The 17,774-nt window shown below is 42.1% G+C and overlaps 1 protein-coding gene across 1 annotated transcript in view; it reads left to right on the top strand.

The window, feature by feature from the left end:
• IPMK (inositol polyphosphate multikinase) overlaps positions 1 to 17,774 on the top strand; it is a 42,951-nt gene that overhangs the window by 3,155 nt on the left and 22,022 nt on the right. Inside the window, 1 exon segment of the mRNA XM_075717556.1 lies at positions 2,434 to 2,519. Coding sequence (XP_075573671.1) covers positions 2,434 to 2,519 — 86 coding nt within the window.

Raw genomic sequence — 17,774 nt, 5'->3', positions numbered from 1 at the left:
GTAAATCATGTAGTAAGTAAGGTTGGTAACCTTGGGTTGTGGCTTAATTCCGTAGGCAGGTGGAGAGAGACAGGAGCTGATGGGATACAGCGCCTGATGGAGCCCCCTGCATCTGGCTGTGGTTTGGTGCAGGCACCCACAAAGCGCTGGAGGTCCCCAAGCCATTAGTGGGATTCTGTAGCTAAAGGAGCCTTTCGGTGTGACTTGCTCGGTCATGCAAATCACAAAACTTCTCGCTCTGGCCGCTGTTTTCCCGATGCAAAGGTTAGGGTGGCACCTACATACTGGTCAGTCCTTACTAGATAGCCACAGAGGACAGAGGATCTTTTCTAAAGTAAATGGCGTGTTTGTGCAGAACAGTTTTTGTCTGTAGTTTCAGTGAAGTACGTGGATTGGATGTGATTTATTTTCTTTCTTTGTTTAGAAGAGCGTGTACATCGGTATCGGTTATTTTTGCAGTAGATTTGCGTTTCAGAATGCTAGCGAGCTTTGCATGCAGAGCCATAGAGAAATGTTTGTCAGATATTTCAGAATTTTAATTTTGGTATAGTTCTGCTGCTTATGTTATGCTTATGTCTGAAATGTTAAACTGCTTATTCATATATTAAAACAATATTACTCCCTCTCTGTGCTGAAGAACCCCAGGAACGCTAGAACAAACCCATGACCAACGCCCATATGTTAGTATGATCTGCAGGTGATGGTATCTCTGGTTGTTGTTGTGGATCAGGGGGAAGGTTATGGAGTTTTCACCTTCGTGGTGAACGTTGAACCATGAGTCTTTGGTTTCCAGGCCTGCCTCAGTCACAGAGTAGGTGCTCTAGTCGGTCGATAAATTCAGAGGATGAGGGAACTTTAGGCAATGTCAGGTTATTTTAAACTCTTCAAGTAATATGTATCAATCTGATAGTGTACAGGTTCTACTTCCAGGAATATTTGCCTGGTTTTTCTACCTTGCAGATTGCCTGCTTGTCTTATCATCAAAGCCAACATGCAGATTTTGAGGAGTATGTGTTACAAAACCTTTTTTAATGTTTGATTGTTAGCAATTCACGTTCAAAGCATGTGCCGTGCACTTTTCTAAGTGGCTTCCAGCACATGTAAAAGGGTCCGGGGGGGGGGGGGGGGGGGCCTGGGAAGAAGCTATTGTGTCTTGAAGATGCTGTGGTAGTCAGTGCATTGTTGTGTGGCAATATTTTTCTAGTTCTGGAAAGTATACAAAATCCAATTTTCAGCAAGCAACGTGACTTGAGAGCTGCTTTACGCAAATTTTTAAACCCGCTCTTTGTTCATCGGCACAGCCAGCTAACGAAACAACTTTTCTAAGTCTGGTGGTTGTTTGAAAGTAAATATCTTAGGCTCTTAAGATTTTGTTTAGTTTCCAAGACTGCACAACGGAGTCCATTGAGAGATAATGCTTTCTAAAAGGTGAAAACACAATTGCTGTTACAGCTGCAAACTCTTTTTGGGACACAAAGCTCCTGGCTTGTTTTATGGTGTTTCCTCAAGCGGTAAGCTGAAGATGGAGCCTATTTTGGATACAGTTGACATTTTTCCTTCCCTTCTAAACAAAATAAATTACTACCTGAAAAGCTATGAATAAATCCTAGGAGAAAATTTCTTTTCCCGAAGTGGGTTTTTCTTTTTCCCTTGCAACTGATGATCTTGAAATTTGGAGTGCATTTCACAGGGATGCAGTTACTTTTCTCCATTCCTGCCCATATCCATCTCTTGAGCGCTCTCAGATACTCAGTTGCATTTCTTACACAGCTACTCAGCAATATTGCTGGCTGGAGAGTCATTAGGGCTCTTTCAGGAGGATGTTTTGGGGTTTTTTGGTGCAGGCATGGTGAAGGTGGCTGCCTGGCTGAGGTGACATTCTGTGTTGTAATTACGGGTGATACAAATAGCGCCTGATTAGCATGGAGTGCTACAGGGGTGCTACTTCTAGTAATACAGAAATGCTCTTTCTATGCCACTAGTATAGAATACATTCACAGGACATTCATTTCTATTTTAGCTAGTGAGAAATGCATTAAACTTGGTACTAACTCCTTCAACTTCGTGGCATTGTTGGAAAAGCAACTTACAGTTATTTAAGAAGGGAGTGTCTATGTAGTCTTCCATAGTTGAATGAATGTTTTTTTTGGGTGGAACTTTTAATGTCAAATCCCAGTACTGTGTTGGCCTTGAGCGCTATTAGACCCAGGAAATCATCTGATGGCTAGAAAAAGAGGAATGCAAGCAAACCTCTGCTGAGTGTTTTGTGCAGGAGCTGACAATTTCAACTCTACTGTGCACGTACTGAAAGCAGTACAAGTTTGTAAATAGGCCGTCCCTGATGGTATATTTGCTATTTCTGGAAGAGAAAAGAAAGAGAAAAAAAGCTGTATCTCTTAAAACTAAGCCCTGAAGGAAATGCTTCTCTTCTAGGTATACTGCAGCATCCAGACGGGACCGTCCTTAAGCAGTTGCAGCCACCACCTCGCGGTCCCAGGGAGCTGGAGTTCTACAACAAGGTGAGGGTCCTGCAGCGTGGAGGGAGCTGGCTCGCTGCGGCTGAAATGGTGGGTGTGCTTCCTGTAGAAGCACGTCCTTATTGTTGCTGTTGGGAAAGCACAACCTAAATATCTGAACGGTAGGTCACCGACAGCCCTGTCATGGTGTCTGTGTGCTGTCTAGAACTTTCTCCTCTTTGAATGTCTGTCCCCATGCCAGACCTACTTCACTCACGGGATTTAAGCTTGCTTGTTTGCTCATGGGACAGCGGGGTTTTCACAGCATCTAAGAGTTTATTGAAAAGCCTTGTATTCTCTCCACCTATGATTAAAGGGTGGTGTGTTTGATCCCATCTTTCTCATGTTGCTAAGTGTCTCAGAATTGGTTGCATCTAAATTTAGGATGTCTTACACTTCGGTCTAGCCTGATTTATTGCTAGAAGTATTGCTCTGTTCACTGTATTAAAACTGTTCACTGTATTAAAACTCAGCTCCTTTAAAAAGTCAGTAAAAAGTGAAACGCTCCAGTTGTTTTAACTTTAGTTTGTTGTATTTTTCCTATTGCTCATCTTCAGTTTGCTTTATCAGTAACTTTAATAACACAAACCAGGAAAGCTGTCGCTTGTTGTCTTACGAGGGTAAACTGTTTTTAGAGCCTCTTTCCCTTACCAACCTACCTGCCTGTGATAGTGCATCACGTGTTTTTTCTGTATCAGCTTGATATGTCATCCCTTCTGTGGCTTATTAGGTACGAAGAACTGTAGAAATCTTCACGCAGGATGAGAGGGGAGTCTGGAGACCCTCCTTTTGTTGTGTTGTTTGGTTTGGTTTTCTCCCCCCCTGCCCCAGGGTATTAATTTAGGTTACCAAAAGACCTTAGGTATTTTGTGGAAATGTCTCACATTAAAACAGACTAAGCAACGTACTCTAAGCAAACAATGTGTTTGCATACTAGCGTTCCTCAATAATTCTCATGATGGGACTGTTAGACAAAATAGCAGCTCTTGAGTTAGTAGGAGCTCAGCAGGAGCCAGTTAAATGTAAATGTAAATATTTTTCTGAGGTTTCTCAGTGACTGTCATTTAGATGAGGTTAAGAAAGATGCAGTCCAGCCTGAGTGGTAATTCTTCAGTAGAAGGGGAAAGCTTGAGCAGACTCCTTTCAGTGCCAGGCTACTCTTCTGTGAAATCCTGAGGTATGGACAGTAATGTGCTATCGTTGTCTGAAGTCGGCAGGTGCGAGGGGTAAGCTTGAGCATTGCTTAGATGTTAAATGTTCACAGCACAGTGCTTATCATTCTGCCCGTTGCTTAGACTCATGTGACAAGCAGTGAGCAAGACCCTGGGCAAAATCTTTGAGAAAGAGGTCTGTATTAGTGCCCTTGTTACTACGCCATTTCATAGTGGAAGAAGTCAGGTCTCAATGCTAGTAACGTGCAAAGTTACCTTCAATTATGTCTTCCAGGGCCTTGCTGGGTCACTTCCAACACTGAATTTTTTTGGTTATAAGCTATTTGGGAAAGGGGTTAGGCAGTTCTTGAAAAATAATGGAGAAAGGGAGAGGTGTATAGACAATTAGTTGTGCGTGGACTAGAATGCCTTTTTGTGGGAGAAGGGAAGGAGAGCAAATGCACGCAGGTGAAAGTACAGGAGAGAGGTCTTGGGGATTTGTCGCTTCTCAATGATTAACTGCTATCATGTTTGCTCTCGGGCAAGGACCACGTGATGCGGGATATAGACACCTAAGCACTACATATGGTTGTTAAAAGATGAGGATTACTGCGGATTGTGAGGTTCAGTGTAAGGTACAGTTTCACATCCAGCTTGAGCTGATACAATGGCTCGTTGCTGCCAAGAGGGAAAGGCCTTTCTTCCCATTCTTGCCATTTACCTTGTGCCACGCTGGTGCTTTTTGGACATCAATGAACTGATTTGACTTATTTAAAAGGTGGCAAAACTTCCTTGTGTTGGTAGCCTTCTGTCAGTTTTAGTGATTAAACTGATAAGCAGTGGGAACAACAGCAAGACTGCCCTGTTTTGGTGACCCCGCTCAACGCATCTTGTGGTCTGTAATCAAAGAGACATTATCACCTTGGAGTAGGCTAATGAGCCTCCCGAGAAAGGAGGAAGGAGAATTTTACCACTCCTTGAGACAAGGGGTTGTTTAACAAGGCGGTCAGGTACAGGAGGTGGTGAGAAACAGCGCAGAAACAAAACAAGCGAAACAAGACCGATGAATCCCAGGCTGTCACTTTGTCAGGACTAGGCAGGAAGTCTGTTGATAAGATCAAACCAGAAGGTTACTGATTAGTATATGTGGATTAATCATAACTTTTTTTCATTTCTGCACCTATTTTTTCACATGTGCTTGTAACTGTTTTGTCTGTAGTGATAGATCAGTTACTGCTTCCCTTTGCATGCTACATTACCCTAGCCTGGATTAAGATTAGTACCCCAGTACCTGGGCCAGAAACAAGTGGGGTTTTTTACTTATGGGTAAAGCAAACTCCCTTGGCTGAAGTAATCGAGAACCTCTGTAGTTTGTGGTAGCAAGAAGATGAGCATGTCTCAGTTTCAGCTGCACAAGTCAGCTGGAGAGCAGCTGTCGCAGATCTGAGGCAGAAGTGTCTTCCAGTAACCAGCAGTGATGAGGCAGCGGTGTTTCAGCATGCAGTCTGAGCGCTCGTGAGCTGAAGGTGGCAGGGAATGTGTCATGATAGAAGATAATGAGGCATTAAGAGACAAGTTTGACTATAGCTCTGATATATTTAACCTGATACCATGTAGATGTTATTTTCTATCTGGACAAGACAGTCTTCTGAAACTGCTGGATTTGCCTTCAGCTGGATGTGTGAACATGACAGAAGGCCGTAGTCTGCGTCAGTGAATCGCTAGAAATTCTTTTTCCCTGGTTAGTGATGGGTTATTTTCTACTGAGCATGAAGCTGAGTGCTGACTGGTAGAGCCCAAACAAAATGGGCATTCCATTTTGGAATGGAAACTTGAGCAAGACACCGTAGTGCAAAATGCTAATAGTGATCTGAAACCTGCTCGGAAGTGAGTGGCAACTGGAACTTTGGAAGAATTTCACAGGTCTCTGTCAAAGTGGGAAACTGGAAAAATCTCTCAAGTAATTCCTATTTGGACTGCCCATTAGGTTACCTTTCTGTTTTCCTGATAGTATATTTTCAGTTTAGCAGTTTAAAAAAAAAAACAAAAAAACCAACAGAAACTAAGCCACCCTCTAAACACAGCTCTCCTTTCTTAAGAGATTATTTCACCAAGTGAACCAAACTTTTATCTCTATTACAGCAATATGTGTCATTCTGTACTGATGGGGAAACGGCTTGCCATGATTCTGTGTTATGAGGGAGGGGGAAAATGAGTATGAGAGTATGACGAGATTATGGTGAATACCTTCTACAATAAAATGTAGTAGAACAATGAGCTGTTTGTAGTCATTGTTAATCGCTTACTATGTATTGCTTAACTTATCATTGGAGTGTGACTTCCCAGTGGTAATGTCCCCTTTCTATTGAGTTCTGTAAATATGAGTAATTATCAAATCAAAATAATATTTTAATTTTGTTCCTGCGAACTCCCTTCCTGTACCTGAGGGCATGAGTTTCTTACAGACATAGGCTGTGTAACCATGGAGTGTTTTGAGGTCTTCTGATACCCTTATCTGGGTAAAAAATTTGCAGTTTTTTAACCTTGAATAGCTACAAAATATTTTGTTTTTAATAGGTATGAGCAGCAAGAGAATGAAAAGAATTGAAGTAGAAGGGTTGTGTGTTTTTTAAGGACTATCTACACTGGTGATCAGTTGTTTCCATCTAATGGAAATACTCAGTGAGAACGTGTGGGCGGAGGCACTCTAAAGGACTGCTTTTAAAGGAGTTTCGGGAGGGAACAGTACACAGAGATATGGAAACAGGAAAGTAGTGTTGTTTGAAAATGCAGTGTAATATATTATGCAGTAGTGACCCATTTCCATTAAAGAAAATAAATTGGTAAAAGGCAGTACGTGTTTATGGTAGGCTGCCTACACATGCATGCGAAGAAATCCACAAAAGCGGGCTACTGCTTAGTGTGTTTTAGTATTTGGCTTCAGCCTGCTTTATGCCAGGCCGCATTTATAGATACTGAAACAGTCTGATTTAGTTCAGCTGTGTTGGGAGAGGGAAGGGGAGAAGCCTATCAGCCCTCCTACGGTGATCTCTTCTGGCAGATGAGTTGGGAACACTGAGAAAAGCATCCTTTGAAAAGGTTAGTGCAGTCACTGCATGAGGTAAAACCTCCCTGCCTAGCTGGCTGCAGAGCTCTGGTCTCAAACACGCCGGGCTCTACCCCGGAGCGCTGCGTGCTGGCGTAACTCTCTCTTCCGACTTAAAAGCTATCCTCTGCAGCACAGCGTTTTCCTTAATTTGTCCTGTCAAGAATGTGGAATTGCAGAAACTACTGTCCTGTTGGTGCCCCGAAGAGGGGGAGGGAGCTGTAATGCCAGGCTTCGGGTAGCTGGGTAGCTGCTTTTGCAGGCACAAAAGGATAGAGCTTGGGCTGCAAGTATTTCAAACTGAGGAAGAGAGAATTTACAGTTGTTGAGGTTACCTTCGTGACTACAGTTTCCTACAAGCTGTGTGTTTAGCGCTAAGAGATATGGAGTGTCTCTTAATGTTCAAGAGAACAAGAGAAGGTCGCTGAACTGTTTTGAAATGGCAGCTCTTTCACTTCTGATTTCTGGCATTGGCTTGGTGCGGCTGTAAACCTCTGTTACTGTGTGTACCTGTTCTGGGCATGGCATATTGAAGTTTTAAAGGTTGCTAATGCAGTAGGTAATAAACTGGGATTTTATGCTTAACAGATCAATAAATGTTCCTGTAAACTTTTATTTGAATTGCCCTTCTGCTCTCTTATGGTGACTGGGTGATGCTTGGGATGGGAGTAGCTCACCTTTCCCCCTCACCCTGCCTGCCAAAAACTGTCCTGAGAAAGCTCTTGCAGCATGGATGACTTCCAGCACTTACCCTTTTTTTTTTTTTTTTCTTGTTTGCTAGCGGCTGCGTGTCAGCATTGTCATAGCTGGTTCTCGTGATGTTGCCAAGTGCTCCAAATAACATACCTGCAATACTACAAGATTTCCAAGGCTGTTGTAACACAAGTCGCACCCGAATTTTCGGATACCATTGTCCTAGAGTGCAAGGGTAATTTTGTGGGGTTGGAATGAAAAGATGGACGGGGTTCTCCCTGTTCCAGCTCAGCTCTGGCAACCTTCTACCTCTATCCCAGTGCTTGGGAACCAAGGGAGCTGATTCACCCCACGTAGCGTTGGGAAAAGATAATCGAGCTAGTCATCTGGTCCTTCTGGATAACAGATCTTCCACCCATTGCCAATTAATGATGGCTTTGTTAACTGCTGTAGCAGTAGTCTGAAAGTTCAGGGTTCAAGCCCTGCTGACATATAATATGAATGCAAGGAAGCTGTTACCACTGTAGATAATAGGAATTGTTTTTCACTCTTGTTACGTGTCCTGAAAACAAAGCCAGGATGTAAGGGACACAAATAGCTCCAGCGTGTAAAAGAGATTTGCATTAGTTAGGTGAGAGTCAGGCACTTGAAAGCTAGGAAGTAATGGTTTCGTAGTTGCCCGCACAATTGTTGTTCTGAACTTTTGTTGGATGCATTATAAAGCAGCTTTCAATAGGGCAGTGACCTGGCTCTCCGTTTTGTTTCCCCTAAAGAACTTACTAACTCATTTTACAGTCTGACATAAGCAGAATTAATATCGTTTGTGCAACTTTTGCTTCTCTCTTGTAACAGCCGTTCAGTTTGACCAGAGGATAACGTGTTAGTGAAGACCCAATGACGTTAATATTCCTGAAGCCGTAGGTCCTTGTGCTTCTGGGGTTACAGAGAAGAAACGTGCAGGGAGTATGCCCATCTGGACCATTACCAATAATCCTCTCTTTACTGTTTTATTTATTTCATTCTCAGTAACCTGCCACTACTCCTATGCCGTGGCTTTTCATTACTGCTTGATGATTTCTTCGTTTTTGCATTGTCTAATTTCAGTTAGTATTCATGCAGCTTCAGGCACTGCAGAAGACTTCTGGTGACTTCCCTCCCCCTCCATGGCATAAAATCAAGCCAGCAGCCTGAAAGATGTGTTTTGGCCTGGAAGCTTTTGCATAGAGTTGCAAGAACTGACTCATACGGCTCAGCCCCCTTTCAGCCTATATAGCACAAATCATGATAAGGCAGCCTGTGTTCTGTAAACTGTTCTCTGCTAGTGACGGAAAAGGAAGGAGATCGGGGAGGCAAAGCATGTCTTGCTTCAGGATGAATTGCCCTCTTTTGTAAACTCAGTTAACTGGTTTTATAGTCTTGATTTAGATGATTATCCTTGACTGAAAAAGGAGTGGATGATGACCATCATGCTGCTATTGTGTACTAAAATATCCTTATCCCGTGATCAAGTCTCCAGCTAAGATTCTGATTTTCAGTCTTGTATGGACAAAGCTTAGAGAAATAGGATGCACAGTTCTCTTAACATCTTATTTTGGGGATGCAGTGCCTTGCCCAGACCTTTCATTACTACCGCATTCAGAGCTGTAGCGCAATATCCTGAAAGGTTATCTTTGGCCATGTCTCATTCTGGTACATTCAGATCTGTTGCATCTCCAGAAGAGGTAGCAGTGCTGAAGTATACAAATTACCTGTTTGCAAACATAGCGAGCACGTTCTGGTACAGTCCATTTCTGCCCTTGGCATCGTTCCTCCTGCGGAGAAGCTCTGTGGGAGGCATTCTGTTTTGCTGGGGAAATAAGAAAATTTAAGTTCCCAAACCAGTGTGTGAAATTGCCTCACACTCTATACTTTAAGCCATGAGCCTGGACAGAAGTATTGTAATAAAAGGAAGGACACACAGTACTCCTCAGCTAACGAGAAGAAAATGGGGTTTTGACCAAAATGTGAAATACTGGCAGCTTGTATTCAGATCTTTTTCACGTTAGGAGTTGTTTGAGAGAGATGAAGGATGAAGTGTAGGTCTAAGATCTGCTGAGTTCCTACTACTGTCCTATAAAGACTCACATTTTTTGTACTTCGCATCACTGTTAAATGCCTGAAAGCCTACTGTACCAGGACAGTAAGACTTAAAGCATGGCAGATTTTTGTGATTCTTGCACACTCTAGCAAAACCAAGTTCGGAAGGGACATACCGCGCAGTAGAAGCTTAACCTAGAAGGGTTTATTGACCATCTGTTCCCTGTGCTCCTTGTGTATTGCGTGCTACAGAATAAACTACAACCTGCTTTAATAAATCTAAGAAAACCTCATAAAAGGAGACAGTAAAAGGCCATTATTGCAATTTGATGTTATCGGGGAAATACTGGGTGGAGTTGGTAACAATCTGAACAGTCTACAGTCCGCGCTACGTAAGTAAGCAGGAGAAAAAAATCCAGTTCTCTTACCATCCTGATTTTGAGGAAGATTCCTTCCCGAGAGTAGATCTGGCTGAAAGTAAAGGAAAAACGCGTGGTTTTAATGTGCATATCCACAGTATGTTAAATTGGATTAAGTTACAGTACAGTGCTCCTGCCCTGCTAGAGGGTCATGCGAATGCTAATTTTTTCAGACTGGATCAAATATTGTTTAAACATCAATTCAATTATGAATGTTTCAGAATATGGATAAACTTACCAAAGGTGTGTTGGTGTTATACAGAAAATACAGTACTTTGTGCACTGTAAGTTTATTTAAGAGTAAGATATGGTTGGTGGGCTGCCAGTATGGGATTGAGGAAAGTGTAGGTTGCCTCCTTGAAAGAAAAGGAAAATAAATTCAGTCTCTGAAAACAAGAATTCCAGTTACCAGGTTTAAAAAAAAAAAAAAAAAAAAGAAAAAAAAAGGTTTGTAATATGAGAATATTGCATAAAGCCAGGACTGCATATGTATGGAAAGAGATGTAAATCACCAGTGCATATAGTGGAAAAGAATGCTATGTTTTGGTGTGTTCTTGGTCATCTAGGTACCAGATTAACCATAAGTAAATTCAAAACTCCATTAAATATGTTGAATGTCCCACTGTGTATAGAACATGCTTGTTAAAGTTCCAGTAATATCCAATACTTAGGGAGCAATTTGGTAGCAATTAGTTTTCAGTCTTTGAGTATTTTTCTGAGTGTGTGTGTTACATAAATATATATGTGTGTGTATATACAAGTATGTGTGTGTATATACAAACACACACACACATACACATATATATATATTAAAAATCTTCTTGACAAAGCAAAACAAATTACTTGGCTCACTGTGCCTGAGTGTAAGAGACTCCACTTACCCAGATTTTTTTTCTCTGCCTTGCTGGAGCAAACTCTGATCAAAGGCTTCCTAAGGTTTCTTAGTGGCGTTATTACTGTTCTTCCAAGAAAACCAAGAAGGTTTCTCCCCCCTTCCCACCGTGTTCTAGCGCAAGTTAGCACTGCTTCTTTCCTTTCTTGCTAATGGTGAGCAAGGAGGTGGTTTGCAGGTTTGGGAAGCGACAGCCAACGTGCTTGTCCAGCAGACTGGTGAGTGAAAGGAAGATGCAGGCTCTTCGCCGATGCTGTAACTTCCAGTTTTGCATGGGCAAACATGTAGGTGGGACTCCAAAGATTTAATTATTCAGAGCAAACCCAAAAATACCTCTAGTTATTACAAACAGGCTATTTTGATGTAAGTGTATCTTCTCTAACAACTGAAAACCCCTCTACGTGGGTAGAAAACATCAGAATAGCTTTTGGGCTGTTATTTTCAGTCCTTGGGGAAGGAGCTGTTGCATACTTCCCCAGAATCATAAGCCATCAACTAAAATTCCTGTTAGGAGGTGCCATTCCTCTCTGTCCATTTAAAAAAAATATTAAAAATAATAAAATAAAAAGGTTATTACTAGCTGGCTCTGTCTTGGCAAGTGTTCTCATCACAAAGTAGAGCCTGTTGCTGGCAGAGGAGCTTTTGATGTAGAAACTGAGATTATAAATATGACATAACATTTGCAGGGTAGCCCTTGAAATGATCATTTTGGACACCTGGCTGCAGGTGGGAGTTGAGTATTCTGGAATAAGGGGTAGGGTATACTAGGAGGTGGTAAAATACATAGTTGCTGGTAAAAGGCATATAATTTAGATGAATAAAATCATAGAATCATAGAATCGTCTAGGTTGGAAAAGACCTTTAAGATCATAAGGGGCGTGCAAACAGGTGGCTTTTAAAGGAAGGTAGAGACGCAGGTTTTTTTCCGCGGTATTGATAGTAGATGCACTTAAATGGAGTTTAAACAGGGTGCCTTGGCCTGGCACTTAGGCAGGGAGCCAACTCAAGGTGCTCAGCAGGCCGTGGGACCGGCTGGATGCTGACGTTGCTGCAGGGATGAGGATGAAAATGTGCGTGGGACTGTGGTAGCCCTGGCTCAGATCGACTTAAACTAGCATGAAACTGCACCTTTAGGGTAATGCTGCAGTAAATTCTTTGTGAGGGCTGCCTCTTGCAGTATTAGGGAGAAAAACAACCCACCATATGTCTGTCAGGACTTGGTTCCCCTTTCTGTCTCTTTGAAATGTAAAATTAAATTTTGCCTGTTTAAATATAACTGCTTCAGGGTTCCTCCCGCCCCTTGTTCCCTCTCACTCCCTAGTTTGAATGTTCAGCTATGATCAGATAGCTTTCCAGAAACAAAGGGGAATGCTTATTAATGTTCTCAAAAAGTGGGACAGCCATGCTGGCTTATTTTCCCTTTTGTCCTATTGTTCTACCATTTCACTTTTCTTTCAGTAATTTCAATGATAATTTAAGCTTGAATTCTCGAGTGGTTGGAGTTGCTTTAAAAAAAAAAAAAAATCTTCTTGGAGCAGAAAGTTTGTATGAAAACACTCTGGCTGCTGTCTGTGTTCAGCTTTTCCATCTGTGAGGATTTGGATGTGTCAAGGTGGTGTTTCTGACCAGGTCTGTGTCTTAAAATGCTAAGCGGTATTCACGCTGCGCCAGCTCCTGCATTGCAATAACAGAGCCGTCTTTTGGCACAACAGTTGTAAAGACAGTTGAGAAAACTGTTTGTACCATACTTCTTCAAGGGAGGTATGAATTGGCAAAATGACTTGACTTTTTGCCTTGAAATTTGCTGGAGCGCTCTGGCTGCTGGTTGCTTGAGTTTTTGCGGTGCGTAACTTCAGGGCAGCGTCACTAAGCTCTATTGGGTGAGTGGTGTCAAACTAAGCAGGAAGAGTAAGAGTAAGTGAGAATGGGAGAAGAAGTATTTAGTGTACTGAAACTGAAGCTTCCTTATCAGATGACCACCGGTAGTATGACTTAACCATTTTTTTAGGCTATGTTCTCTTTTATTTTGGCCTCTAGTGGAGAGTACCTAATGTGAACTCTGCTCCAGTGTGTTGTACGTGCACGTTGACATAACTGAACCAAAGCAAGGTAGATTCTGGAGTGGAGACCTTGATGTGCAATTTGCCGTGTACTTTTGGACTGTATTATCCAGCCACCAAGCCAGGAAACATGAAATTATTACTCTCCCCTTAATTGGTTTAGTGGTGGACTTGGTAGTGTTGGGTTAATGGTTGGACTGGGTGATCTGAAAAGTCTTTTCCAACCTAAATGATTCTGTGATTCTATATTCACCTAAGAGTTTCGTAACCTACTTAGGAGGCTGCTTAACAGGTGTTTGTGCTGTTAATGAAAATACAACCTGGGTATCTTTGCTTATTTTTTTTAAGAAAAAGATGAATTGGATTGTGGTGCCTGAGGGATCAGGCTTTGTTGCACATCCTGAAAGAAGAATTATCTTTGACTTCAGAGAGCTCTCAAGTTCATGGAAGACTCCAGCTCCTATGCAGTTGAAGCTGAACATAATTAACATCTGATTGCGCTAGTGAGTTGTGAACCTAGGAGAGACTGAAGGGCAAGAGGAAGCTTAGTTCTGTAGCAAGAAATTTGTGATGAAACATGATCTATAATTTTGCCATTTTGACCAAGAGCCCTGATGCCCACTAGCCTGCTCCATACTCAGCTGGGTGGCTCACAGCAATTGCAGGGGTGTGGGGGTAAAGTAACTAATTTAAGCGCGCCTTGTCGTTAATCTTTAGCTGCCCGGGAATCTTGTGGGATGAAAGATGAGATGCGAGTTTGCTGTCTTTTGAAGAGGGAAACAACGCTTTCCTGCTTGTGATGGGGTAGGGTCGGGTGCACGCTTATGTCTTTCGAAAGACTTTACTGCCTTGCCTCTGCAGTAAGTGGCTGTTGGAAAGAATGAGAAACTGGATGATCTGTCTCTACCCAGCCGAGCTCTGACCGTTGCAGAGCGACTTGCCGCGTATGGCGTCTGCGGCGTGGCTCCACCGTGGTATTTGTTCAGCATTGCTGCTGGTGGCTGTGCCTGACTGCTGCCTTTTGTTTTCTTTTTCTGCCTGCTGCTGAAGTTTTGAAGCTCTGCCACATCCTCAGAAATGGGTCAGGGTTTGCTTTGCCTCTTGTAAAGATGATTCCATACCTGGGGCTGCATATCTTGCTAGGGTCAGCCTAAATTTGGCTATATAAAACATGTGGAAGTGGAGAAAATAAGCCCTACTGGTTTTTTGGCATAGTTAGAGAATGACTGGTTGATAAACATGACCAAATAAGTATCTCTCTGGGAGATTTTTTGAAGCTTATTTTCGCAGCCTTCGTTTTTTGCAAGGTAAGATGGCAAACTCCTTTCTATAATTTTATTTTTTTCCCCCTGACTCCTGGAAAAAGGATGATTGTCACAAGTATGCACCATTGCTGTTTGAAAATCCATTTATGTGATCAGATTGTGGGAATAATCCTGATTTAAGCTTTTTTTTTTGTCTTTCTGTGGGTATCTTCAGTGAGAATGATTACAATCTCATGTCTAGTACGGCTATATATTAGATAGTGAAATAAGCAATTTGGTGTAATAGCATTTAGTACAACAGCATTTGCAAACATGTAACTTTTGAAATTACTCTGGCATCAGATATTTTGAATTAAGCAGAACTGGCTCAGTTCCAGTCATTTTTGTGGAAACAAATACTGTGGGTGCTCGCAAGTCAAAACATGATGGTACTACTTTGAAAAAGAAGCAAGGTCTATCTGAGTTGTAAAGCCAAGCAGTTATGAATTGCTAAAATCACAACTGCTGTTTCAACCTCAGTTTTTTTGGCCCTTGTACTTGCCTGGTGTAACTGGGTGATGTAGGGGCCCGGAGGGAAACGCAGTGTGCGCCCAGGTAATTAAAGTCTGTAATATAATGCGTACACATTGGGAGACAGAATTAAGATTGCACTATCATCTGTAAATCTTGCATTTGCTAATTTGAGCGCATGACTTAAACTGCTCCCCACTCCTCAAGAACCCCCCAAAAAACGCATTGGAAACTGAAATTTCTGCCTGATGTTGGCAGCTGGTTGTGTATCCGGAGTCTCTGCAAGCTCTAGTGCTACCGCCTTTAGGGACCGTTTATGATAGCCGGCAACAAGAAAAGGTGATGCTTCAGACTGACATGCCTACTCTGGCGTTTAAAGTTGCCTACTCAAATAGCTTTAAAATAAATGCAAAGTTTAAAATAGATTCTTTTAATTCAACTCTTTTATGTACTTTAGAAGATTCTCTTCAGACTACGTTTCTGTCAAAGTGGTATTCATCAGGACAATCGAAGACAGGTCTGTACTGCCAGAACTAGTTTCCTGTTGAAATTTAAACATGTGGTCTACCCTCCCTCTGTCATTTATGTGATTAGCTAGTCTTTAGAAAACAAAAAAACCCAAATGTCATGCTGCTTTAAATAAGGAAAAGAACATTCCCATTCTCCCAAGCAGCCCCTGTTTGCATTAAAAACCAGATGAATCTGTTTGAATCGGACTTAGCAAAACAAACAGAGTGTACTTTGGATTAAAAACTAAGGGATGGTAAGTTTGCCTCGGAATTAAAAAGTCCCGAGTAACTGGAAATTATGACTTCACGGTGTCTATAGACTCTCTGAGCTGCCACAGGGCATATCTGGGGCATATTCTTCCTATGAGTTAGTTGCTGTAATTTGTAATGGTCCTGTTGTGAGCCCTCCAAACGTCAGCATCCTGTTTACTTGCTTTTAAGCCCAACAGTTATTACATTTTCTGTCTCCAGTTTGTGCTATTGGAAGAATGTAGCCTGTGATATGTAGAACGGATACCTCCCCTGGCTGAGCTGACACTGAATTGTTTTGCAGTTCTTGATTTGTTGGATGAAGACTTTACGTACAGTTACCAGTAAAGCAGAAATAACTTGTATTTGTCAGTGTATGCTGGAGAAATGGACCCGTTACTTTTTTTTTTTTTTTAAAAAAAAAAAACGCTGCTGCTTGAAATGAAATTGGAATATTGCTGGTATAAGTAAAAACACAATGGTTTATTTCTAAAGGTTGTTCTGGGGTAGATGATAACCTGCCCCTCCATGAGTTTGCCAGCAGTATCGGTAGCGATACCTTTTGGGGCATGAGGTGCACGGCTTATTTCCTGTGTAATTTCAGGGCTGGTTTTGTCCTGTATACGTTTATATTTGGCATTCTGAGTGACATCTAAATGTGTAGCTTGCTGCCCCGTTGTGTAAAATGAGAAGAAATGCCCATGGCATGGGTGCTGTTGACGAGGCCCCTCTCTAATGAGCAGAAGTGTTTCTCTCCTGCATAAGAATAAGCATAATTCCCGAAATGTCTGGTTTTATTGCTTTGCCCACACCAAATGACTTCCTCGGATCTTTATTAACTGAGTGCCTGTTCTTGTTTGACATGCAAATACTTTACAGGCTGAGATTGAGGGCTATATTAAGGTCAAATAAGTGCTTTGTGTATGTTACGTCAAACTTATGGGGGGAGTTTATTACTGTTGGGAGCAAGATAACTTCTTGAGAGACAGGAATAATGCACTTAGTTCTGTTATGCTGACGTAACGATACTGAACAATGCATTACTGTGAGATTTGTCTCCATTTAAAATGTATTATATCAGTGTATTAAAGGATAGACTACTTGGAAGATAGCGCTCCTGGAGCTCTTTTCCCCGTTTGGCCTTGACTTTGGGATATTACACCCCATTATAAGTTGTCTGAATATCTTTATTGTATCCTACTATTTGAAATATGCAGGAGCATACTTATAGTTACTTGCTAAGTTTAATCAGCTGACATTGGTGATTAAAAAGTAAGTCAAAGCAAGAGTACTGTCTCTCTCTAAAAAATGGAAGTGGTCTCCTGACATGCCGCTTTCTCAGAATCTTTGTGCCAATAAATTAAAAGCAAATGAGTTCTTATTATGTTGGCTTGTTTTTTCAGTTCCGTTCAGTGTTTCTCCTCCTTGTCTGCTGCACTTTTTGTTTCCACCTCTCTCCTCTTTGTCCCGTCCTAAATATATATACTTGCTCCCATGTGAAGGCTGTGATAGTGCATGATGGTCGCTGCCTCTCAGATCTGCCTCAGTTCACCTGGGAAAAGAGGATTTGTGCTGGGTGCAGTGCAATTCCCTGTCTTGGCTATGAAGTGCTATAATCATAAACTACCACAGTAAACAAAAGTTGGGTTTGTATTACTTGTCTGAAAATACCCATGGCATGAAGTAATTCCACCAGTCAGGGCTTGGAGTCCTGGCCCAGAAGCAGCTGTTGGTATGGTTGGGAACAGCGAACTCTCTTACAAAAGATAGCGGTGGATGGGTCTGTGCCTCGGCATCTGCGTGGTGCTAATCCTTCTCTCCCTCTTTTCTCCCACCCTTAATTTTCTTTTTCTTCCTGAAGCTAGTAAGATCAATCTACATTGCAGTCTTCTGGCAACATCTGAGGCTCAGCGAAGAAATGTTGCGTGAATAAAAATAAACAGCAGCCACTGATCCCAGGGACAAGCAATGTTTTTTTGCCTTAGAGCACAAGAATATCAGCATACCAGCTTGTGTTAACATGGAGGAAAAATAGGCCTAGACATACAATTACCTGTAGTCCTCAGAGGCCATGGCAGCTTGTCAAAACCAGGATGTGTGGAAAGAGATCAGTGGCTGTAAGATACACACCCAGCAACTTTTGTATGCTTAAGATAGCAACAGTAGCGGTAGAGGGTGCGGCGGTAGGCGTACGTCTGTGTTTTGCATCACGCTGTGCGCGTATTTGTGGGGTTTGAGCTTTGAGGATTCAGCCCCCTCCTTAAGATCTTCAAAATGGGGCTTATACCATGAGCTGGTTAAAGGCATGGGTCACATTAAATGCTCTAG

The sequence above is a fragment of the Pelecanus crispus genome, chromosome 10, assembly GCF_030463565.1.
Source record: "Pelecanus crispus isolate bPelCri1 chromosome 10, bPelCri1.pri, whole genome shotgun sequence".
NCBI classification, from domain to species: domain Eukaryota; kingdom Metazoa; phylum Chordata; class Aves; order Pelecaniformes; family Pelecanidae; genus Pelecanus; species Pelecanus crispus.
This window is presented reverse-complemented; position numbering and strand designations above follow the sequence as displayed.